At 41.8% G+C, this 24,904-nt stretch overlaps 1 protein-coding gene across 6 annotated transcripts in view; it reads left to right on the top strand.

The window, feature by feature from the left end:
* Positions 1–24,904, top strand: part of Rbm33 (RNA binding motif protein 33) — a 102,260-nt gene that overhangs the window by 36,810 nt on the left and 40,546 nt on the right. For all 6 annotated transcript variants that reach the window (XM_071610665.1, XM_071610662.1, XM_071610666.1 and 3 more), the window contains 4 exons: positions 2,274–2,445; positions 7,847–8,055; positions 11,442–11,724; positions 15,205–15,263. In XM_071610665.1, the coding sequence (XP_071466766.1) occupies positions 2,274–2,445; positions 7,847–8,055; positions 11,442–11,724; positions 15,205–15,263 (723 nt within the window). The remainder of the gene's footprint in view (positions 1–2,273; positions 2,446–7,846; positions 8,056–11,441; positions 11,725–15,204; positions 15,264–24,904) is intronic.

Here is a 24,904-nt window from a genome sequence, read left to right as displayed (position 1 = left end):
CTATTAGACCAGAACCTTGAGTTCTAGGACATCTCCATCACTCTAGAAATTGTCCTGGGTTAGCCTTGTGTAGTAATGCCCACCTGCCACTCCTGACCACTGGACAGTGGTATCATTTTGTCTCTTGGAGGATGTCAAATAAATGAAATTCTTGCAGTGTGTGACTGTCTGCCATTCTTTTGCAGTTCCATCCCAGTTGTGTCAGGTTTGCTCCTTTTTTTTTTTTTTTTCATTTAACTTTTTTAGTTTTTATTGGTGTTGTAGTTATACATAATATCAGGATTTATTATGCTGTATTCATACATGCACCTAACATAGCTCAGTCTCTTTCTCCAGTACTTCCCCTCTCCTCTTTCTTCCCCCATCCACTTGTTCTACTCTACTGATCTCCCTTATAGTATTTTATCATATAACATTAACATTATAGTGTAAGCAGGTTGTGATATATTTGTATGTGAACATAGCATACTTTGGTTGATTTGTGCCCTAGTACTTCCCCAGAATTTACTCCTTTGTATTGCTCAGTTGCATTCCAGAGTTTGATGTTCATCATTCATTCACTGAAGGACGAATTTCCATTTTGATGATCCTGCACAAAACTGTAGACGTTTTCCAGGAGGCTTTTATTTGAACATAAGTAATCATCTCTCTAGGATGACTTTCTAGGAATGGGGCTTCTGGGTGATAAACTGTATCTTCCCCCTCCCTTGGCTGGCTGTAATTTGTTTCAAGGAAACAAATTTTATCTTGTCTCAAATTTCTTAGTTGGAGATTGAATGCAGAATAAACTATGTAAATTTCAATACTGTTGTGTTTTACATTGGACTTGTTTGAGCTGTAGGTACAGTTTATAGTTAAATTTAAAAATGACTGCTTTGTTGGTAATCTCTAGACCCCAATGTTGGCTTCTCCAGGGAGCTTTTGAGAGACTCAGACTCGCAGGCCCCACGCTGGGCCTGCCTGGGTAGAGTCTGCCTTGGAGCCGACTTCCCGTGATTGGTGCTTCCCGTGAGAAGCACTGCCAGGAGCATTAGAGGTGGCGCAGAAGCGTTTTGCAGGGTGGTGCCACACAGGCCTTGCCAGCCATCTGCAGCTGCCACTCACTGATTTCAGAGACTGATAAAGCTAAAGGACTCAGACCAACAAGAGTATGAGGTCCTGGTCCTTTTGAGTCCCCCAGTATACCAAGCATTGGAATACTGCAAGTAGATTGCAGCTGGGCTACTTGCAGTTATCCTTTTATTTTAAGGCATTCGAGTTCTTGAATATGTGTTTGCACTGCAGGGTGTGTCAGTGAGCTATGTGAATTGATCTTTTTATACAGACAGGTTTAGAAAAAGAGGCATGCAAAACACTCATGTCATGGGTTTGTTTTAATTTTTCTTGGTGTCATGGGTTTGTTTTAATTTTTCTTGTACATTTTCTATTAAAGTAGTTTGTTCCTGTTAAAAGTGAAGAATGTTTTAAACTATGAGCTGTGAGAGTGAAGAAGCAAATTCTGTTTTCCTTATGTTGAAAGAGTTGCTCTAGTGAGCCACATGCTCTAGATCTCTCCAGTTTTCACTGCCCAGGAGAGCAGTGGTTCCTGTTGCTGGAATTCAGGTGATACTCAGCAGGAAGACTTGTTTCTGGAGAGGCCACTTTAGCTTGGGGTGAGGTTAGAGAGAATTTTGGAGGAAATACTGGAAATCACAAAACCACGATAAAAGCTGATTTTAGTGTGAAGTGACTGAAGAAAAAACCAGTCTTGCTCTCCACTGGCCAAAGCTGTCGGTAGTGCAAGTTGCCTCCAGCCAGCCAGACAGTAGTGGGGAGAAGCCAGAGTGGCACAGGAGGGTTCTGGAGGTATCTTTGGACCCCTTTTCTGGAAGTAGAGATCAGCATAGGTGGGTCAGGAAGTGGGGGTTGTGGAGCCCCAGAGCTGGGAGTGCGAGGTGGGCTATATGCTAATAAACTAACACACTCCAGTGTAACTGGTCTGGAATTTCTCAGTTTTAGCGCATTGATATTATTATTATTTAGTGCCAGTTGTGTTAACATGCTATGATCAGACGTGTAAGTGGCAACCGTGATAGGGTGTTGTATATTAACTGCAAGTGGGAGTTGAGCTTTTTACAATGTTAAGACAGCTTTTAACACTTGAGGTGACTTTTTCTTGGAGCCAGCTTGTAAATATGAACAGCGTAAGATATTTTTAGCATGTTTTCATGTTAAATTTAAATGAATTTGAACTCTCTCTCTGTCCCCGCCCCCCTTCTGTGTCTGCCATGTAGGGAAGTATGGAAACTTTGGAGCTCCAGAAAGACGTTAAAGAAGAATCAGATGAAGAGGAAGATGATGATGAAGAATCTGGACGATTACGTTTCAAAACGGAAAGGAAAGAAGGAACAATTATTAGGCTCTCAGATGTAACTAGAGAGAGAAGGAACATTCCAGAAACTTTGGGTAACTTCCCCCCCACCCACATTTCTTCCTTTCCATTTCAGATTCTTCTGTAGTTTTATTATGATTAATTACACAAGAAAAGAAGGTTGGCTGTGGTTGATTGTGGTACTATCCAGAGGGTGGACAGTCTTGAGCTCCATGCTGTGAAAGGCCATCCCTCCTGGAGTGACAGTGTGAACAGAATATTTAAGAGTGTTTATTTTAAATGGCCCTCCTTTGGGAGTTTGTTGGCCTAGAGCTGCTCTTCTACAGATCATGCTCTTCCTGGCTGCCCTTGGGGTGGCAGCGTAGGGATGCTAGACAGGGGCACACTGTCCTTCCAGAGACCTCCAGGGTTCCCTGGGCTAATTGTGGACTCATATTGGTTTTATTTTGTATTTTCAACACTCTCCTGGCCATTGTTTTATTTATTTATTTTCTTCTGAGGAAAAGATGGCTTGTCTATAGAAGTAATTCATTGAATGTCATTTTGAGCAAACTGCTGGTCTATAAATCTACTGTTGCTGGCTAACAGTAGTGACTCCACCCCTCTTTTTACAGTCTGTTGTGATGACCTTTCCCACCAAGCAGTTGTTCTCAAGTTTATGTGAGTATCAGAACCAGCCTGAAGGGGGTTTGGGACATAACTCAGTGGTAGATGCAATTGCTTACAGTGTTCTTGAGAGCATTGTTCAGCCATAGGATTTTGGTACCCACTCCTTGCCGTTATGATTCATTAATTCAGGATGGCATCCAGGAAAAGTGCAATTCCAGTGTGTTCTCAAATGCTGCTTTTTGGAGCCTGCATGCTAAGAACCACTAGGTCTGTGCTCCACCTTTTAGGAGGAGATTTTAGGAGGCAGGACTGTACCTGCCCTTTGGTCTTGTTGGAGGTGAAAATCAAGATTGAACCTTTATAACTACCTCTATTACTTTTTTTAAACCATTGTTTTTAGGTTGAAATTGGGCATGTATCTTAAAGAGGCAGATATATCTTCTCCAGGCAGACACTAAGCTCCCTAGTCGCACAAGCCAATGGTAGCGAGCCATTCTTCTCTCTCATTACTGTAGGAAGTAGGATTTGTGTAGACAGTGTGCTATAGTGTCAGAGGTCTCTCTCTGCCCTCTGATTTCCTCTTTCTGTACCTTTTGGCCCAAGATTTCTCTAGAATTTTCTAAGTTATGGTGTAAAGTTGCTGGTTGGTCTGAACTTGTTTTCTTGGAGACATCCTAACATTTCTTAGAAACTTATGGTATTTCTAGCAAATTGGATCTGAAGTTGGCATTGGGTAAAAGAAGACGAAGCAAAGTTCTTAAAATAGAAGGTTAGGAGAAACAACTTCAGCAGGAAGAATTGATAGCATTGCAGAACAAACTCACTGGAGTGAATACATCGTGGTCTTGGGTGGTGATGAGAAGAACAAGGGCAAAGTCTCCACCTAGCTAAGCACTGAGCTCCCTGGGCAGCAGCATGGTGCTTTCCAGAACTAGGAAGGGTGCTGAAGTCAGGAGGAGGTGGCAGGTCATTACTTTTCTGCTTCTTTGTCTCAGGCCTCATTATCTGGGCTGTGACTTTCATTACATTCGTTTAAAAGTCCCAAGTATGAAAGCAGAACAACTGAGCCCCCATGGGTCCTTATGAAGTCTGAGAATATTAAATCACTGATGGGTGACATTGCAAATGGGGAGACCTTTACCTTCTGTAACCAGCTTGGCTGTATGGCCACTTTGGATTTCATGGGTCACCTGTGCCACCCTCTCATGGCCCATGCTGCCTCACTACTTATACCCACTTCCTGTGCCTTTCACCTCCACCCTAGCACAAATAATGACCTTGTTCTGATGTGCCCAGCTGGCCTGTGTTTCTAAGTTTTCATTCTTCCTGCATTTTTCTCTCTTTTTTTTTGTCCGGGGGAGGGAGTGGTACCGGGGATTAAACCCAGGGGCACTCGACCACAGAGCCACATCCCCAGCCTTATTTTGAATTCAGTTTATAGACAGGGTCTCACTGAGTTGCTTCTTATCTTGCTTTTGCTGAGGCTGGTTTTAAACTCATGATTCTCCTGCCTGGGCCTCCTAAGCCTCTGGGATTACAGGCATGCACCACCACGCCTGACTCAACTTTCTTTTCAGGACCTTCTTTCCAGAGTCATTTTTACTTTATTTTATTCAAAGAACTTACATCAAATCTTGTTTTTCTTTTCAAGGCATCTGACTGGTTTATAGTGATATTATCTTGAGACAAGAGTCTGGAAGGATTGATTTGTTGTGGACAAGTTGCCCCCTTGGGATATGGGGGGACAGAGTCTGGGGTCCTTAGAGGCAGACTGGCTATAAACATAAACAATTTGATTATATACCATTCTTTTCAACATTAAAAAAGGACAAAATTGCATTTGTGTAGGACATGGTTATTTGGCTAAATAATAGGGCACAAAAAAGGTACTGCTCAACAGCACCTTTCTCTGTTCCAAATTTATGAGTCCTAACTTTAGAGAGCTCAGTATTTAGAAATAAGTTATCCAGTAACTGCAAAGTTAGTGTTATTATCAGTACCAAAAAAAAAAAAAAATTCCTGAGCACCTCTCCTAAGCAGCTAAGTTTTCAGATGTGAAAAGACTCACTGAGACAGACAGAGGATACCAGGGTGTATGGTACACTAGAAATTTGCATGAATTGTTACCCCTCAGTTAGTATGTTTCCAATGATAGAAATATCAGTCTGAGGATTGGAATAATTATTCTGTTGTATATTATTCCTACTTTTGGTGATGAGATTAAAATATTTGGCACTGGAGAATATATGTTGTCTCCTATGACATGCAGTTTTTGAACCAGTAGTATTTTTTAATGTTTTCATAAGAAATAAAAACTTTATTTTTTTTTTTAATTTCAAGTAATGCTTGGAGTCCCCCATTTGACCATAAAAGTTTGCATGTGAAATAATCAGTTCTCTTCCAAATCTAGAAGAGAGTTTTGGTACTTTGTATTTTGTTCAAATTCAGATACAGGGTGTTATCCTTAACTATGGGCAATACTAATTCAGATATATGACAGTCTTGACTGTTAAGAAATCTAAAGCACAATTATTGACTTGTATTTTGAATTCAGATTGGATTAGACGTACAATTTTGGATTTTTTTAAGTTAAGATTGTAGTTGGTTAGCTTTTTTCTCACTCAGGATTGTGGAAAGTAAACCTTATAGGAAAAGATTTGCATGCTTGTTTTCTCACTTTTCCTAAGTTTGGTGTGAGACTACATACTCAGAAGATTCATTAAGTCATTGCATGCAAAAGATGCTGTAGGGTATAAATGGTGATTCTCTTGAGAATGGTGGTTCAGCAGGGTTGCCAGAACATGTGTATGTAAGCAAAACTTACTTTGAATGAAAGTGTCAGGACTATTCTATATTAATGAGGTGTCATTGACTAGTTTCCTTCAGGCGAGACCCAGAAACTCAGACCTGTGGGTTCCTTTACCCTAGGAAGTAGACTTCAGATGGTTTTTGAAAGCAGTGCAAACCGTAAATAAGCAAGGCACCATGTTTATTTTAGTAGACTGGAAGCACATGTCCAGATTTTGTATTTTGCTAAGTGTCATTGGCACATGTAATATGTTAAATTGTTTTTTATTGCTTTATCTTGAAAAACCTGCTTGTTACACCTATATAGTGTTCCCTTGAACTAAGTTAATTTCATTTAAGGCAAAGGATCTGTGGGAAAAACATTTTTATATACTGATAAATAGTTCAAGATTATTAGTGCCGGCAGTCATGTACTATTCTTTTTATACTGTTTTCTGTATTTGCACGGTTTAAAAAATTCCTTGATTCATTTATCTTGTTTAAAAAAAAAAATAACAAAAACAGAACTCTATCTTGCTATTTTATTTTACCAAATTGTATATTCCATAAGCATTTATTCACTTTACAACTATTGTACAATTACTTGTATGAAAACATGTTCTTAACATTTTAGAAAGGGACAAAACAGTATAAAACTTGGTTATATCACTCTGTATCTCTTTACTTTAGTGTCTGGACACAGTGCAGAAAACACTTAAAGGGAAATTAACATTTCAGTTGAAGTTACAAATGTAATTTCCATCCTGTCATATTTTGGTGACCTTTTGTGACAGCTTGTCTCAATTGGAGGAAAGCATTTTTACTTGCTGATTAAAGATGTCATTTGAAACCATTTTATTACTGAGGATAGTGAAATTGATCTTGACACTCAGAACCACTAGAAAAATAATTGCTGATTCACCACATAAAATGTGTGTGTGAACCAATCATGTAGTCAAGATTAGAATAAAAGTCTGTGCTAGTTAAAAGGAGATTAAATTTTCTTTCAAAAGGGGTTTAGATTCATTTGAAGGGGAGGAGAATACCAAGGAACAAGTTTCAAAATGAAATGTGGCTCAGAGATTTTGGAAGAGTTTGGAGATGAGTCCAAGAGGTGAACTTCAGGGATAGTTAATATTTATCCTTCACTGGGAAAGAATGTCTAAGAAGTCTTCTAGTAGTATTCAGTGACCTATTCAGAAAACACATCTACTAGTGAAGATCTGTTATCACACCTTAGATGTCATTTAAAATAGAGGGATCCTATTAGATAAATTGGGGTTTTCCCCTTAAGACCTTGGAATATTGTGCCAGTGGGAGTTCCCTGGGAACCCACCCTTGTCTCCTGCGCCCCTGATGGGTGTGTGGTGTGCGTGTGCGTGCGCGCACGCAGAGTTCAGCACCTTCTTGTTGCTCCCCAGCATTTGTGTTGGTGAGCTTTCCCCTATGTGATTTGCTTTCACAAGTAGTCCTTGTCATACTGCATGGACATAAGGAGTCCTCACAGAATGTTTGTTTTTATTTTTTAAAGGAGTATTTGAAATGAAGTAGTATTAAGTAAGTTTTTCATTTTTTAGGGAAATTACTTTGAATAATTTGACTTAAGTGTGCATTCATTAATAGCTTTGTTTTAAAGTCAAATTGATTTTGTTTTAAACTTTTGAGTCTCTGAGCTGTTGTGTATGAATGATATTCTCTTACTGGCCTCAGGGAGAAAGTCATGCTGGTGTAGGACTGGGGTGGTAGCTCCTGACCATGTATAAGGAGCATGATTGCAGAGTGCCCAATTTTTAACTTCACTGCACACATTGTGGGGGTCTCAACTGAAAAGACTTTCGCGTTTTAGGTGAACTGAAAAGACTTTCGCGTTTCAATATTATTGAAAGAGAAAATCTTCGTCGCACAGATCTCACCAATGGGTGTGGGTCTTGCCCACAGAGCCATGCTCACTCCTGCTGTTGCAGGAGTTGGGACAGCATGTGTTCCAGTTCCATTGTCACGCGTGACCCTCCTGTTTTCTCCCCATGAATTCAGTGTGGGCTGTTTGAAGTTATCTAACACATGTATCTTTTCAAATAGAGCTTTCAGCCGAAGCCAAAGCTGCATTGCTTGAATTTGAAGAAAGAGAGCGGCAGCACAAGCAGGGCCGCTACGGCTCCCGGCGGGGAGGAAGGAGAGGCGGCTCTCTGATGTGCCGTGGAATGGGCGACCAGAGGAGAGAGGGCAGCGAGCGGGGCAGAATGAAGGACCACAGGCCCGCTCTGCTTCCTGCACAGCCTCCTGTTGTGGTAATCCTGTGCTTTTACTCCTGCAGCCTGACAGCTTTAGGACAGTGGGAGTGTGTTTCTGTGGTGGTGTGTTATAGGCTCACCTCTTCCTGGTCTGAAATTAAGATCAGCAATAGGACTCCTGCTTGATGTTTCTGCTTGACAGTTGAATTCAATTTCATAGTTTTCAAAATTCAGTTCTCCAGTATCTGGCAATAAAACCAATATCCAGTGCCATAGCCACTTCCAAAGGAAGACTTGACAACCTGACGTCCAGTGGCCAGGCTGCCCAGAGCCCTGCTCTTCTGGCGAGTTGCTCTCCAAACCCTGCTGTTATTTCATACAGAGCTAAGGCAGGAGTTGATTACATTAATATCATTTTTCCTTTACACTGTTTACTGTACGTTTTTTTCCCCTTAAATACCAATTTCTCTTAGAATAACCACCATATCCTATTCATAAAATTTATTCATAATTTAAGAATGTGTCAATTTCATTTAAGCTGAATTTTATTTTGTGTTCTCCTCGTATGTATTGGAAGCTGAGATAGGAGGTGTCGTGATTTCTGCATGATGGCCTTCTCCTTTGGAAGGCAGTGTTTGGAAAGAATGTGTCAAGAAATGTACTTAATGCAAGACTGTGGGCAGTGTCTCCCACATGTCCCTCTTATGCTTTTATTGCCCCTTTTCCTCATTCATTTGTGAAATAACAGCAGAAAGGGTGGGTTTTTTTTGCCTTAGCAGGAGGTTCTAATTTTGTGTCCTGGCAGGGAAGAGAGAAGCCTGTGAGCTGAGGGTATTCCCTGGGCTGGTGGTGGTGGCACCTGCTGTTGCACACACAAGGTGCTAGGTCTCAAGCACCTCTCCTAGCACCCAGTCTGATCTTTAATTTCTTTTTCCTTCCCTGAGCCCTTGCACCATCCCAAGCCAACGCCATATGTGGCACTGCCATTTTAGTTATTGTTGCCTGTTGCACATGAGACCAGGTTTTGTATAATTGTGTCTCTGTGATCCTGGGAAAGTCACAGAATTGCCTATCTTCTTATCCACTAAAAGGAGGAGCAGAAAGAAGACATGAGCTGCCTACCTTCCCAGAGAAGTTACTGCTCTAAAGAATGTGTGTGCATGATTTAATGACTGTCCCAGAAATTTAGGGTGACCTGTATCCTGATGGTGAGGTTGCATTGCGGGATTCTAATGGGACTGATTCAGGCTGTCCAGCCAACCAAATAGCTGCCTGACTGGTTTGGCCAGTGCTGCAGCTTCCTCTTTGCTGTCCATGGTGCTTGGCTGTTGCCAGTTAACTAAAAAGGTCAGGGTAGTCTGCACTGAACTTACCTACCCAGGCCATCCTCTCCTGTTCTCTTCCCCCCTAGTCTGTGCTGGGCCTTGATTGTTTACCCCATGTATTAGAAACAGAACTTTTGGTTTGTGTCTTCCCACCTTCCTTTGGTCAGTGCTTTGCTCCTGGCTTTCATTATTTTCACTGCTTGGGTTGGTGGCTGATTGTGGGTATCTATACTGAGCCTTGGGCATCACTGTTGCTAACTTTTGCTTGAGCTGCTCTTTCTTAGGTATATGAGATTTTTTGATTGTTCTGTCCCCTCCTCTACTGTGATGTTATGATATGTGTATTGTTTTGGTGAGAATCTGTAAAATCCACTCTCTTAATAGTTATGAAATATCTGTCCCTCTAACCGTGTCATCTCTCACGTCTCATTCTTTCTCCCTCTTACTTGTCTTGCCCTCTCCGCGGGAGTTTCTTCACCATTGACCTTTTCCTAGCTCTGATTTTTTTCATTTCCACTTGTCCCTGTGTCTTTCTACATGGACATTTCACAGGCCCTAAACTTCACTTGTTTAAAAGCACACAGGATTTTCCCTTAAAACTCCATTATGCTCTCAAATTATGACCGTGTTTGGTAGTCATTTTCATTTCTTCTGAAATGCACCTTGGGTATGCCTGTGTTGGTGAATGTGCTCTCTGTGGGGATACGGTAGTGAATAGGATAAACAAGGGCCCCACTGGTGTGCATGTGTGCGCGTGACAGAGGTGATGAGTGAGAGAAGCAGTGTCCTGGATCCTGGGAGCTGGAGAAAGGCAATTTAAGCTGTTCTGGAATCTTTGAAAAGCTCCCCTATGAGGAGCTTTTATAACAAAAACCATGATTTAGTTATAAAATCCTATTCCCCATTCCTCTGAAGTGTCTCCTTAATCTTCATCAGACCTTGGCCATTTCTCTCATTTGCTTCTCACCATTGTCTGTTTATGGGCCTGTTTTTCCCTCTTAGCCTAGTTTATCCCAAATGCTGCCGTGAGGGGTTCTTTTCCTATCAGAGACATCACGAGGGATTTCTTGTCATGCATGTTGTATGTGGTGTAATAACAGATCTTTCAGTTGGAGTTCAGGAGCCTTCCAAGATCTGGTATCATCCCAGGGAAAATTGCTTGTTAAATTAGGTAGCTGCATAAGTAGTGTTCTGTTGCTAGTTAGCTGTGGGGCCAGTTTGATTGGTCACTAAAAGAAAAACTTAGAGAATCAGATTGTCTGGATTCTGATTCCGACTTTTCGCTTCTGAGCTCCTGGCATTGTAAAGAGGTTGATAGGAGGACTCACCTGGGATTGTCAGCTACTTCCCGTGCTGACTGCAGTGGGCATTTCAAATGCTCAGGGGAACAGGACACAGTAGCTGCTGTGAGATTCTTCTTCTCTGATAACCATGGAACTGAACAGCCAGGGATCTTCGACTACCTTGGATTGTAGTTTTCCTGTCCTCACCCTCCTTCTTTCTCCTTTTCCATGCTGTGCCATACTGTTCTCCTTCCTGTCTTTCTTCCTTGGACTTCTGTAAGGTGGTTCTGTTACTCACCTGCACGGCACTTTATTCTCTTCCTTCACAGCCTGGTGCACTTGCCAGCTTCTCAAAGAAGTGTCTCCCCCACCTCTACTGGAGTGGCTGTCTTTGGCTCTGGCACTTTCTTCTGCCTTCTTTCTGTAGCAGGGTTACCCTGGATGCTCCTGCCCGCCTCCAGACTCCTGCAGGAGGAGGAGCAGGTTGACTGCACAAGGCTGAGTAGGGCTTCTGTCCTGTTGCTCATCAGTCAGTTTTGCTCATTGTGTGTTGCATTGTTTGTTGAGCTGAATTTTTTTTAATTTATTTTTATTTCAAAGTTCGTGCTGGCTGTTTTGGGGCCACCATTTCCCCAAGCCCCTTGCCTTAGATGACTGAGATATCAGCCCTCTTGTGAGTAGGGGACCAGCTTATTTATCCCCTGCTTTTGATATAGGTCGTTATTATGAACCTATGTCTTAAATGTTAGAAGTTAGCCAGTGTAAACTTGTAACATATCAGCATTCCTTTACTTAAATGTTGATTTCTGTGCACTTTCTTTTCTGTGGTTTTTAGACTCATTCTCCGAGACTGATCCCACCTCCACAACCTCAGCCTCCACCTCCACCTCCACCTCCTCAGCAGCAGCCAATCAGAAGTCTGTTTCAGCAGCAGCAGCTACAGCCTCTGCTTCCCCTACAGCACCCGCATCACCCCTCCCCGCCGCAGGGAGTGCACATGCCCCCCCAGATAGAGGCCCCAAGGATGATGCTGACGCCCCCTCCTGTGACGCCACAGCAACCCAAGAACATCCACATCAACCCCCACTTCAAGGGGACAGTGGTGACCCCTGTTCAAGGTGTGTGCTTTCTTCAGTGCTGTTGGTGATATTGTGGGTCACTGTACATCTAAAGGGACTCACCAGCCACCTCACTGGAGCCATCACTATGGCAGAGCAGTTTCATTATCAAGATGGTTGTGTCTGTGGCTTCTTCCCCCTTCACTTAGACACATTGGCTTGATGGCCAAGTTCATTTCTTCACAATGTAAATCTCTGTTTTATGACTGAGCAGAAAGTACCATCCCCTGTTCTACAAGACGTTGGAAGGGCAGGGAGTGTGTGCCCTGTGGAGGAGCACAGTGCCCGTGTCTCAGCAGCTGCGGGATGAAGGGTGGGTGAGCGCATGCCTATGTGAAGAGAGGGGCTCTCATTAAAGTAGTTCTTTACATATTATATCATCTGTAGTTGCTTCTCCAAGTTTAATTTGTCGGAATTATTTTACTTACAGCAGCGTCTGATATTGTGTGATTTCCTATTAAATTCAGCGGAAAGCTGGCAGTTGGTTAAGATGCACACTTTTTCTTTATAATATGTGGGTTAGTATTAGAACTACAGAGTGGCGAAGATGTAAGGAAACCCAGGATGTCCTCCAGGAGTGCAGGTAGTGAAAAAGGACAGCCGGTCAGAGTTTATGGCCTGGTCCTGGAGTGCAGAGTGCAGATATAGCACCTGGAAGCTCTCCTGTGAGTCAGAGTGGGCGTGTAAGGTCTGCGCTGAACTCCTAGACGTTTCACCACAAATTCCAGAGCTTGTGCCACATGTTCCTTGTCTTTACTGTACCTTTGATCTTCAAGTTACACTGACTGGGGGAAAGGTAAAATGCCTTTTGGGTATAGGTGGGGACACTAGAAGTAGTGTTTCATTCAGCAGAGAGCCACTGAATTTAAGCAGAAGTCCACAGTGCTGAGCATCAATATGTGTGTATACACAGACACAAACACACCAAACCAGCATTCTCAGAGCTTTATGCAGGCAAAAATACATTAAAAATCTTTTAAAATATTCTTTCTTGATGACACCTATCTTCTCTTTGAGGATGAAGGAGTGCCCCATTATATTATTATTTAAACAATTTTGATGGAAGTTTAATTTGTTTGCCCAATTTTCACTATTATACTTACTATATGAATTAAAAACTTAGTAAGTGCATTAAATACATGGGATAATAGATTTGCCTAGACTGAAATATTGCAAGTTTTGAGTTCTCTTCTCACAGTGGGGACTGCAAGGCTCCAGTGAGGATGGTTTATAGACCCTGAACCTTCTGACCAGGCTTCCCTCCACACTGGGCCAAGAGCCTGCCCTGTTTCTCTCACACCTCTTCTCAGTTGCTCTCTTTTTTCTTCTCTCATTTTTTCTCTTTAATAAAAGAAAAATGCTGATGCTTTGTGAAAATTACCAGCTCATCAGAGACTTCTGTGTAAGATTTTGTTGCTTATAATCAGATTTCTTCCTGGAGATTTCATCTTTACTTCTTCTCGTTCCTCCAGTTAAAGAAGCTTGGTATTTTTACCACATCATTGTATTGAAATTATTTTTGAGAACTGACATTCAAATTCAAGGTGTACAAAAGTGTACTGTGGAGGACTTGTGGTAGAGCTGGGTGTTTTATGTTTAGTACTTAATTTAAATGTGTCCTTGTATTGGCTAACAGACTTGTTATTCCCTCTTCTCCTGCGGTCAGAGGCATTCTAGTTTTTTCTTTGTTTATTCTGATCCTTTATACAGTACTACATAATCCATGTATATCAACTGTATAGAATTGGGGATCTGCATCCTCTTTTACATAAAGTCTTACAGATTGATCTGCTCTCCTTTTTCATTTCCCATTGATTGGGTTAGACTTTCAAGATACGAAAGAACTTCTGCCATTTTTATGTTTTCTAAAATCAGTTCCTGTGGGTCACATTTTTGCATTTGGTCAAGCAGTAACACATTCTATACACATTATCAGTTTAAATTCAACCTGTGCAAGTATGATAATGTGCAGAATTTCTTGAGTAATCATGGTAAATAAAAAATAGTTTATCCTAGCCCTTTATTTAAAAGTAACTTCAATCAGTTCTTAAGGTGTCTTGTTTCTGTATTTCTTTATTTGCCAGAAACAACTTCAATTAGAAGTATGCTGTATCCGGCTTTATCTGATGTGTGTTAGTTTGCTAGGGTCACCCTAACACGTACCACATCCTGGGAGCTTAAACCAGTACAAATTTACTCCCTCTCATTCTGTAGACAGGATGTCCCAGGGGAAGGTGTGGGCAGGCTGGTTCCTCAGAGGCCTCCCTGGGCTTGTGGGTGGCTATCTTTTCCCTATGTCCACACATGCCTCTCCCTAGGCGTGTACATGTTTGTTGCTAAATTTCCCCTTCCTACAAGGGCAGTGGTCAGGTTGGATTAAAGCCCACCATAAATACCTCATTTTGCCTAAGACTTTACTTCAGATGCATCACCTTAGAGGTACTGGACTTCAGCATATGAAGTTAGGGTAGAGTAGAGGGGACTCAGTTTATTTCATAGTGCCTGATCATCTAAGGGCTTCTGGGAGAGGCCTGCAGCACTTTGAGATGAAACACAGTATGATTTGTTTGTGAAGTAGTGATCTTAGTTTCAAAACTAAGATCAGTATAGTGCATGAGACACTTTAAAGAGCTTACCACATCTCATGTAGCCTCAAGGTCTGAAACTAAATCTCACTCCTTTCCTACCATGAGATGTCTTCCTTAAAAGTGATATGAATCCTTGTCTTTCTGGCAGATTGACTGTTCTGCCTGTTTTAAAAAACTAAAAAAAGAAGTCCTGGCAGAATAGATTATTTGATGTTTTTTTGTGAGAGTGTGACCATTTTTTTCCAGTTTCCAGGGTATTCTGTTTCCCTCTTCCTGCCTGCCTTATTTTCTCCCTCCCTTCATCTCTTCCCTGATTCTAGTGGATCCAGATTTAAATGCATATGTGAAAAATAAGATTTTAAAAAAAAAAAACCCTTTTGGGCTGGGATGTAGCTCAGTGGCAAAGCGTCTGCCTTGCATTCGCAAAGCCCTGGGTTCGACCCCCAGTTCCAAAAAAGACAAAAAAAAGAACCCCACCAAAAAAAAATAAGATTAAAAAAAATAAATAAATAAATGCATATGTGATTGTGGTAGGAAATAGACTGGAATGGATACCCTGGATTACCTGGGTAGGGATGTGGAAAACAAACTAGGTTTTGTACTTTAGAGGAACACTCTCTTCTTTTATTGAAAAATATTTTAGTTCCAAATAGTAATTCACTATTCCCGTTTAAGCTTTGGCTTGTGTTATTGTGAGCTATTGTTTCTCCCTTCTCCTTTTACGGAGTTGTTAAAAGTACCAAGTTCTTACTTTACACGTAAACCTAATGGATTATAACATGTGCAGTACACATAGCATATACTACGTATATTCATCTGCATAGGATGTCTTCCTTTTCCAGTGGGCCTGGATGCCAGAGCCATGGTTGTAATGGGATTTGTTTCCTTGCAGTGCCCTTGCTGCCAGTACCGAGCCAGCCGAGGCCTGCTGTGGGACCCCAGCGATTCCCAGTGAGTAGCAGCTGCTCCTTCTGCTCTGATGGGGAAGAGCACACATTCACTAAAGATATTAATACCACACATGCAAGGATTGGTAAATATTGACAGGAATCTCTGTAGTGGAAAATGTTTGTTAAAAGCTTAAGGTCAATTTTTTTTTTTTATGGAGTTAATTTTGTTTAACTGTAAAATTGTTGAATTGGGATCATCAGTGGAATTCCTTTTGCCTTAAAGAATATGAATTCTGGTTTGTTATTGCTCTATGTTAAGTGGGAAGGAAAGGTCCTTGGCTTTATGTGTTGTGGGCACAAGGCGTGTATGGGGTAAGTGTGCCCAATTCTAGGGAATAAAAATGAGATTTCCTTGTTTTTCAGAAGCAATGCCAAAGTCTTGAGCTCTTCATCTTATATTTTTAACTAAATATTTACATTTTAAAGTATGTTTAAAACAAAGCGTATTCATATTCTTTCTTGCATGTACAGAGGTGCACGTACACTTTTTCTGTACTTTCCATGATTCTGTCTGTAAGTAGAAAAAAGTCTATTAATTGGTCATATTAATTTAAATATATACATTTTACTTCATTTGAATTTTTGGCTTGATTTGTAGGTCATTCCTGATTTTATTAAACCAGCAAATACATGTTCTTTTTAAAAACTGTGGGAGAAAAAAATGAACCAGATATACAATTTTCAAGTCTTTTGTGTGTAAACCAGAGTTTTATTTAGGCTAAGCAGTTTGATTTTCAGGAAATGTCAATATAATGGCCTGTTTGGCTTTGATGCATTTATATGTGTCATTTACCAAACAAGTTTAAATGAAGAACCTGCATATTTAATCAGGTGATTATTTAAATTTAACTTAGTACTAGATTTAAGGTTCCGTGTATTTGTTAGAAGCTGTCTTGACTTGTAGTCATTGTGTATGAATTCTGTGATTTCTGAAGCTGCTTCTTAACTGTTCTCATTCCTATAGTTAGCTGTTTTTTTTCTTTAGAATACTTATCAAACTCTAAAAATTTGTTCTTTTCAAAAATTATTTGAGTATGGATCATTCAAAGCAGTTGTTTAAATAGCTAAATTTTTTTTTTTTTTTTTTTATCTTTTGGTACCAGGGATTGAATCCAGTGGTGCTTGACCACTGAGCCACCTCCCCAGTCCTATTTTGTATTTTATTTAGAGACAGAGTCTCATTGAGTTGTTTAGCGCCTCACTGTTGCTGAGGCCGGCTTTGAACTTGCCATCCTCCTGCCTCAGCCTCCCAAGCTGATGGTATTATAGGTGTGTGCCACTGTGCCCACAGTAGCTAAGTTTTATTAATGACATTACCCAAGGATAATGTGTGATTTTAGTCCTTAGTTATACTTCTTCAGATGAAGTAGTTTGTCTGCTAGTTACTATAAAACACCAACATTTTTAAGCATTATTTACCTTTTTTTAGGATTGTGAACCTCTACATTCAGATGATTATTAGACTTGTTTTCATCTTTTATTTGCAATAAAAGGATAAAATGTGATGTAAAAAAGCAATTGTAGTTTTAAGAAATAGACATTGAAGCAGTATTTGTAATTGATATTTTCATAAAAGTTTGTTCAATATAAAATTAGAAGTGATTTGTAATTTTAATTGACTTCTATTTTTCAGTTGTGTAAAAAGAACTATATCTGATACTTTAAGGAAAAAAACTTATAATACTACGAGACTGTTACAGGAGAATAATATAGTAGAATTTTTGTAACTAATTGAACTTCTTTTTAGGTTAAGAGTACTCTGTTTTTTTTTTTTTTTTAATTTTTTATTGTTGGTTGTTCAAAACATTACAAATTTCTTGACATATCATATTCCACACTTTGATTCAAGTGGGTTATGAACTCCCACCTTCACCCCATACACAGATTGCAGAATCACATCAGTTATACATCCATTGATTTACATATTGCCATACTAGTGTCTGTTGTGCTCCACTGCCTTTCCCATCCTCCACCCTCCCCCCTCCCCACCTCTCCCCTCCCCTCCCCTCCCCTCCTCTCCTCTCTCTCTACCCCCTCCACTGTATAACCCTGAGGGTCTCCTTCCATTTCCATGCAATTTCCCTTCTCTCCCCCTTTCCCTCCCACCTCTCATCCCTGTTAAATGTTAATCATCTTCTCCTGCTCTTCGTCCCTACTCTGATCTTAGTTACTCTCCTTATATCAAAGAAGACATTTGGCATTTGTTTTTTAGGGATTGGCTAGCTTCACTTAGCATAATCTGCTCTAATGCCATCCATTTCCCTGCAAATTCTATCATTTTGCCATTTTTAATGCAGAGTAATACTCCATTGTGTATAAATGCCACATTTTTTTTATCCATTCGTCTATTGAAGGGCATCTAGGTTGGTTCCACAGTCTTGCTATTGTGAATTGTGCTGCTATGAACATTGATGTAGCAGTGTCTCTGTAGCATGCTCTTTTTAGGTCTTTAGGGAATAGACCAAGAAGGGGAATAGCTGGGTCAAATGGTGGCTCCATTCCCAGCTTTCCAAGAAATCTCCATACTGCTTTCCAAATTGGCTGCACCAATCTGCAGTCCCACCAGCAATGTACAAGTGTACCCTTTTCCCCACATCCTCGCCAGCACTTGTTGTTGTTTGACTTCCTAATGGCTGCCAATCTTACTGGAGTGAGATGGTATCTTAGGGTGGTTTTGATTTGCATTTCTCTGACAGCTAGAGATGGTGAGCATTTTTTCATGTACTTGTTGATTGACTGTATGTCCTCCTCTGAGAAGTGTCTGTTCAGGTCCTTGGCCCATTTGTTGATTGGGTTGTTTGTTCTCTTATTGTCTAATTTTTTGAGTTCTTTGTATACTCTGGATATTAGGGCTCTATCTGAAGTGTGAGGAGTAAAGATTTGTTCCCAGGGTGTAGGCTCCCTATTTACCTCTCTTATTGTTTCTTTTGCTGAGAAAAAACTTTTGAGTTTGAGTAAGTCCCATTTGTTGATTCTAGTTATTAACTTTTGTGCTATGGGTGTCCTATTGAGGAATTTGGAGCCCGACCCCACCGACTGTAGATCGTAGCCAACTTTTTCTTCTATCAGACGGCGCGTCTCTGATTTGATATCAAGCTCCTTGATCCATTTTGAATTCACTTTTGTGCATGGCGAGAGAAAGGGATTCAGTTTCATTTTGTTGCATATGGATTTCCAGTTTTCCCAGCACCCTTTGTTGAAGATGCTATCCTTCCTCCATTGCATGCTTTTAGCCCCTTTATCAAATATAAGATAGTTGTAGTTTTGTGGCTTGGTTTCTGTGTCCTCTATTCTGTACCATTGGTCCACCCGCCTGTTTTGGTCCCAGTACCATGCTGTTTTTGTTACTATTGCTCTGTAGTATAGTTTGAAGTCTGTTATCGCTATACCGCCTGATTCACACTTCCTGCTTAGCATTGTTTTTGCTATTCTGGGTCTTTTATTTTTCCATATGAATTTCATGATTGCTTTCTCTATTTCTACAAGAAATGCCGTTGGGATTTTGATTGGCATTGCATTAAACCTATAGAGAACTTTTGGTAATATCGCCATTTTGATGATGTTAGTTCTGCCTATCCATAAACAGGGTATATTTTTCCATCTTCTAAGATCTTCTTCTATTTCTCTCTTTAGGGTTCTGTAGTTTTCATTGTGTAAGTCTTTTACCTCTTTTGTTAGGTTGATTCCCAAGTATTTTATTTTTTTTGAGGATATTGTGAATGGAGTGGTTGTCCTCATTTCCATTTCAGAGGATTTGTCGCTGATATACAGGAATGCCTTTGATTTATGCCTGTTGATTTTATATCCTGCCACTTTGCTGAATTCATTTATTAGCTCTAATAGTTTCTTTGTAGAGCCTTTTGGGTCTGCTAGGTATAGAATCATATCATCTGCAAATAGTGATAATTTAAGTTCTTCTTTTCCTGTTTTTATGCCTTTAATTTCTTTCGTCTGTCTAATTGCTCTGGCCAGTGTTTCGAGAACTATGTTGAACAGAAGTGGAGAGAGAGGGCATCCCTGTCTTGTTCCAGATTTTAGAGGGAATGCCTTCAGTTTTTCTCCATTCAGAATGATGCTAGCCTGAGGCTTAGCATAGATTGCTTTTACAATATTGAGGTATGTTCCTGTTATCCCTAGTTTTTCTAGAGTTTTGAACATAAAGGGATGCTGTACTTTGTCGAATGCTTTTTCCGCATCTATCGAGATGATCATATGGTTCTTATTTTTAAGTCTATTGATGTGGTGAATAACATTTATTGATTTCCGTATATTGAACCAGCCTTGCATCCCAGGGATGAATCCTACTTGATCATGGTGCACAATTTTTTTGATATGTTTTTGTATCCGATTCGCCAGAATTTTATTGAGGATTTTTGCATCTAGGTTCATTAGAGATATTGGTCTGTAGTTTTCTTTCTTTGAAGTGTCTTTGTCTGGTTTAGGTATCAGGGTGATGTTGGCCTCATAGAACGAATTTGGAAGTTCTCCCTCTTTTTCTATTTCCTGAAGTAGCTTGAAAAGTATTGGTATTAGTTCTTCTTTAAAGGTTTTGTAAAATTCTGCTGTATACCCATCCGGTCCTGGGCTTTTCTTAGTTGGTAGTCTTTTTATGGTTTCTTCTATTTCCTCAATTGATATTGGTCTGTTTAGGTTGTCTATATCCTCCTGACTCAATCTGGGCAGATCATATGACTTAAGAAATTTATCTATGCCTTCACTATCTTCTAATTTATTGGAGTATAAGGATTCAAAATAGTTTTTGATTATCTTCTGTATTTCTGAAGTGTCTGTTGTGATATTGCCTTTTTCATCCCGTATGCTAGTAATTTGAGTTCTCTCTCTTCTCTTCACTAGCATGGCTAAGGGTCTGTCGATTTTGTTTATTTTTTCAAAGAACCAACTTTTAGTTTTGTCAATTTTTTCAATTGTTTCTTTTGTTTCGATTTCATTAATTTCAGCTCTGATTTTAATTATTTCTTGCCTTCTACTTCTTTTGCTGTTGTTTTGCTCTTCTTTTTCAAGGATTTTGAGATGAAGTATGAGATCATTTATTTGTTGGTTTTTTCTTTTTTTAAGGAATGAACTCCAAGCAATGAATTTTCCTCTTAGAACTGCTTTCAATGTGTCCCATAGATTCCGATATGTTGTGTCTCTGTTTCCATTTATCTCTAAGAATTTTTTAATTTCCTCCTTGATGTCTTCTATAACCCATTGATCATTCAGTAACCTATTGTTCATTCTCCAAGTGATGTATGCTTTTTCCTTCCTTCTTTTATCGTTGATTTTCAGTTTCTTTCCATTATGATCAGATAAGATGCATGGTATTATCTCTACTCCTTTATATTGTCTAAGAGTTGCCCTGTGACATAATATATGATCTATTTTTGAGAAGGATCCATGTGCTGCTGAGAAAAAAGTATAACTGCTTGATGTTGGGTGGTATACTCTATATGTCAATTAAGTCTAGGTTATTAATTGTGTTATTGAGCTCTATAGTTTCCTTATTCAACTTTTGTTTGGAAGATCTGTCCAGTGGCGAGAGAGGTGTGTTGAAGTCTCCCATGATTATGGTATGGTGGTCTATTAGACTCTTGAACTTGAGAAGAGTTTGTTTGACGAACATAGCTGCACCATTGTTTGGGGCATAAATATTTATGATTGTTATGTCTTGTTGGTGTATGGTTCCCTTAAGCAGTATGTAGTGTCCCTCTTTATCCCTTTTGATTAACTTTGGCTTGAAATCTATTTTATTTGATATGAGTATGGACACTCCTGCTTGTTTCCGAAGTCCATATGAGTGATATGATTTTTCCCAACCTTTCACCTTCAGCCTATGTATGTCTTTTCCTATCAAATGCGTCTCCTGTAGGCAGCATATTGTTGGGTCTTGTTTTGTGATCCATTCTACTAGCCTGTGTCTCTTAATTGGTGAGTTTAAGCCATTAACATTTAGGGTTATTATTGAGATATGGGTTGTTCTTCCAGCCATATTTGTTTATTTCTGTTACTAAACATGGTTTGTTTTCCTCTTTGATTATTTTCCCCCCCTTTACTGTCCTACCTCCCACTGTTGGTTTTCATTGTTATTTTCCATTTCCTCTTCCTGTAATGTTTTGGCGAGGATGTTTTGAAGAGATGGTTTTCTAGCTGCGAATTCTTTTGTTTATCGTGGAAGGTTTTAATTTCATCTTCCATCCCGAAGCTTAATTTCGCTGGATACACGATTCTTGGTTGGAACCCATTTTCTTTCAGTGTTTGAAATATGTTATTCCAGGATCTTCTAGCTTTCAGAGTCTGTGTTGAAAGATCAGCTGTTACCCTGATTGGCTTACCCCTAAATGCAATCTGCTTCCTTTCTCTTGTAGCTTTTAAAATTCTCTCCTTATTCTGTATGTTGGGCATCTTCATTATAATGTGTCTAGGTGTGGATCTCTTATGATTTTGCACATTCGGCGTCCTGTAGGCTTCTAGGATTTGGGATTCTGTCTCATTCTTCAAGTCTGGGAAGTTTTCTCGTATTATTTCATTGAATAGACTGCTCATTCCTTTGGTTTGGAGCTCTGTACCTTCCTGTATCCCAATGACTCTTAAGTTTGGTCTCTTAATGTTATCCCATATTTCTTGGATGTTCTGCTCATGGTTTCTTAACAGTCTTGCTGAGCTGTCTATGTTCTTTTCCAGTTGAAATACTTTGTCTTCATTGTCTGATGTTCTATCTTCTAAGTGTTCTACTCTGCTGGTAGTATTCTCCATTGAGTTTTTAAGTTGGTTTATTGCTTCCTGCATTTCTAGGATTTCTGTTTGTTTGTTTTTTATAACCTCTATCTCCCTGTATAGTTGATCCTTTGCTTCCTGGATTTGTTTGCGTAATTCTTTGTCGAAGTGATCTTTCATTGTCTGATTTTGCTGTCTAATGTCTTCCTTGATACTCCAGATCATCTGAAGCATGTATATCCTGAATTCTTTATCTGACATTCCATCTGCTGCAGCTGTTACCTCTTCTAAAGTTGCGTTGACCTGCATTGCTTGTGGTCCTTTCTTTCCTTGTCTTTTCATACTGCTTGCGTATCTTTCCTGCAGGCGCGGGCGGTGGCTCTGCTCTCTCCTTATTCCAATTGGGGTGTCGTGGCTACCACGCCGGCAGGTCACTGGGCCTGTTCTGGGCGCTGGCGGCGGCTCTGTTCTGCCCCTACTCCAATTGGGGTGACGAGTGTACCACGCCGGCAGGCCACCAGGCCTGATCCGCCTGTTGGTTGCAGGTTTGCCTACCCTGCAGGCGCGGGCGGCGGCTCTACTCTGCCCCTACTCCAAATGGGGTGACGTGCCTGTCGTACCGGCAGGCCACTGGGCCTGTCCCGCTGGTCGGTCGCAGATCTGCCCACCTTTCGGGCACGGGTGGCGGCTCTGCTTTGCCCCTACTCCAATTGGGGTGTCGTGACTACCCCGCCTGCAGGTCGCTGGGCCTGTTCCTGGCACGGGCGGCGACTCTGCTCTGCCCCTACTCCAATTAGGGTGGTGTGTGTACCACGCCGGCAGGCTCCTGGGCCTGATCCGCTGGTCTGTCGCAGGTCTGCCTACTTTGGAGGCGCGGGCGGCGGATCTGCCCTGCCCCTCCTACCACGCCTGCGGACCCCTGGGCGTGATCTGCAGGTTGGTCACAGGTCTGCTCACCCTGCGGGCACGGGTGGCGGTTCCGCTCTGCCCCCACTCCAATTGGGGTCACGTGGCCACCACACCGGCAGGGCCTGATCCGGGCGTGGGAGAAGGATCTGCTCTGCCCCTACTCCAGTTGGGGTGATGTGTGTACCACACTGGCAGGCCACTGGGCCTGACCCGCCAGTCTGTCACAGGTCTGTTTATCTTGCAAGCGCGGGCGGCGGCTCTGCCCTGCCCCTCCTACCACGCCCATGTACCACTGGGTCGCGGGTCTGCCCCGCGGTCACCACGCTGGCGAGCCGCTGGGCCTGCTCCGGGCGCTAGCGGCGGCCCGGCTCCTCCCCTCTGGCTCGACGACAATTTGAGGAGACTTGGGTGTCTGTGCCTCACCCCCCCTACCAGGAGACCAACTGTTTCTGTCGCCGCTGGTATTGATGAAGTTCTCTCCTCCGCCGCTTTCTGATGACATCAGATCTCTGCCATGTTGGTATCCTATGCGAATGGCAGCATTTCGTTCCCCTTTCCGGGCAACCAAAGCAACGGGTGAGTCCTGACCGGCCCTCAGCAGGACCCGGACCGAGAAGCAGTTTCCGTGGGCTCCTAGCCCTGGGCCAGGGCAGTTCCGGGAGTCGGAACTCGGCCGCTCCGTGCTCGGTGTAAGCTCCGATAAGAGTAGGCTCCAAGAAGCAGTCCCCGCGGGCTCAGTTCCGGGAGCCGGAATTTGGCCGCTTAGTGCTTGGTGTATGCTCTGATAGGAGCAGGGTCCAAGAAGCAGCCTCCGCAGGCTCCCCAGCCCTGGGCCAGGGCGGTTCCGGGAGCCGGAACTCGGCCGCCCTGCGCTCGGTGTTCGCTCCGATAAGATCAGGTTCTAAGAAGCCCCCAGGCACTGAACCCTAGCAATCTGTCTGCAAGCCGCAGGGGAATGGCAGCCTGAAATTACCTGTTCTATGGCTGAATGAGCTGCGGTCAGTCGAAATCAGGGATGGTGATGTCAGCTTTCTAACATGGTGGCTGCTGGCCTCCTCTGTGGTCTGACCGGTGTGGAGAACCGAGATGGACCGCTTCCTTCCCCCATTTCAAACCCAGAATTCAGCCCTGAGTACGGTGCTTGCACGGCTGGCAGAAACTGCAGCGCTGTATCCCTGCGTCGCTATCTCCTCGTTTCCCAGCGCGCGCTGCAGACTCTAGCCGCGGGGCGATTTGCTGAATAAGCAGTGTTACCCTCCTTGCGACAAACCTCTCGCGTTTGAGTCCCCGTAGCCGATCCTCGTGCGGTGGAAATCCTTCCTCCAGGTTCCGGAGCACCCCACTATTGCTGGAAATTCCTAACAAGATAGCCTTTAGCCGTCCTGACTTGTCATACTCCCACACAGTGAAGCAGCACACGGGGGCAATGCACTCCCCTCGCCGCCATCTTCCCATCAAGAGTATTCTGAAGATGGTAAATATTGTTGAATTGCCTGTGATTGCAGAAGTTCCTGCAAGGTGTTGAGTTTTTGTTTTTGAGGTGGAGAGTGTGTGGTGTTAGGACATACATGGGCTAGAAATTAGCTGTGTACATAATTTGAGGAAATGTTCAGTGTTCACCACTTTTTGGTTCAGGTTGCACCTGTCTTTTAAGCCCTGTCTGCTAGATCTTAATGCTAAAGTTTCTGGAACTTGTGCTGTGGAAAATGCAGTGCTTGACATCTATAATCATTCTCCTTTGGAGAAAACGACCAAATGTGGAGCCTGTTCAAAAAATACAGTAGAGGTACAGTGTTTTATAAAAGTCCCCATCAAAGCACCGTTTGAGATGGAGAACAAACTCTAGTTTGCTTCCTGTCATTTTACTTCAGCCAGATCTTTGTTGGGTAACCTTCCCCCCACCTTTAAATTTAGTTGCTGTGAATGTAGATTTGATTTTTGTAAACATTTAACAAGGTTCTACTTTATGCCAAGTGCTCTGCATAGTGCTATTCCCTAAACTATGAAATAAGGCAAACA

The sequence above is a fragment of the Marmota flaviventris genome, chromosome 1 (genome assembly GCF_047511675.1).
Source record: "Marmota flaviventris isolate mMarFla1 chromosome 1, mMarFla1.hap1, whole genome shotgun sequence".
Classification (NCBI taxonomy): Eukaryota; Metazoa; Chordata; class Mammalia; order Rodentia; family Sciuridae; genus Marmota; species Marmota flaviventris.
Note: the sequence above shows the minus strand (reverse complement) of the source record. Positions and strands in the feature narration are given on the sequence as shown.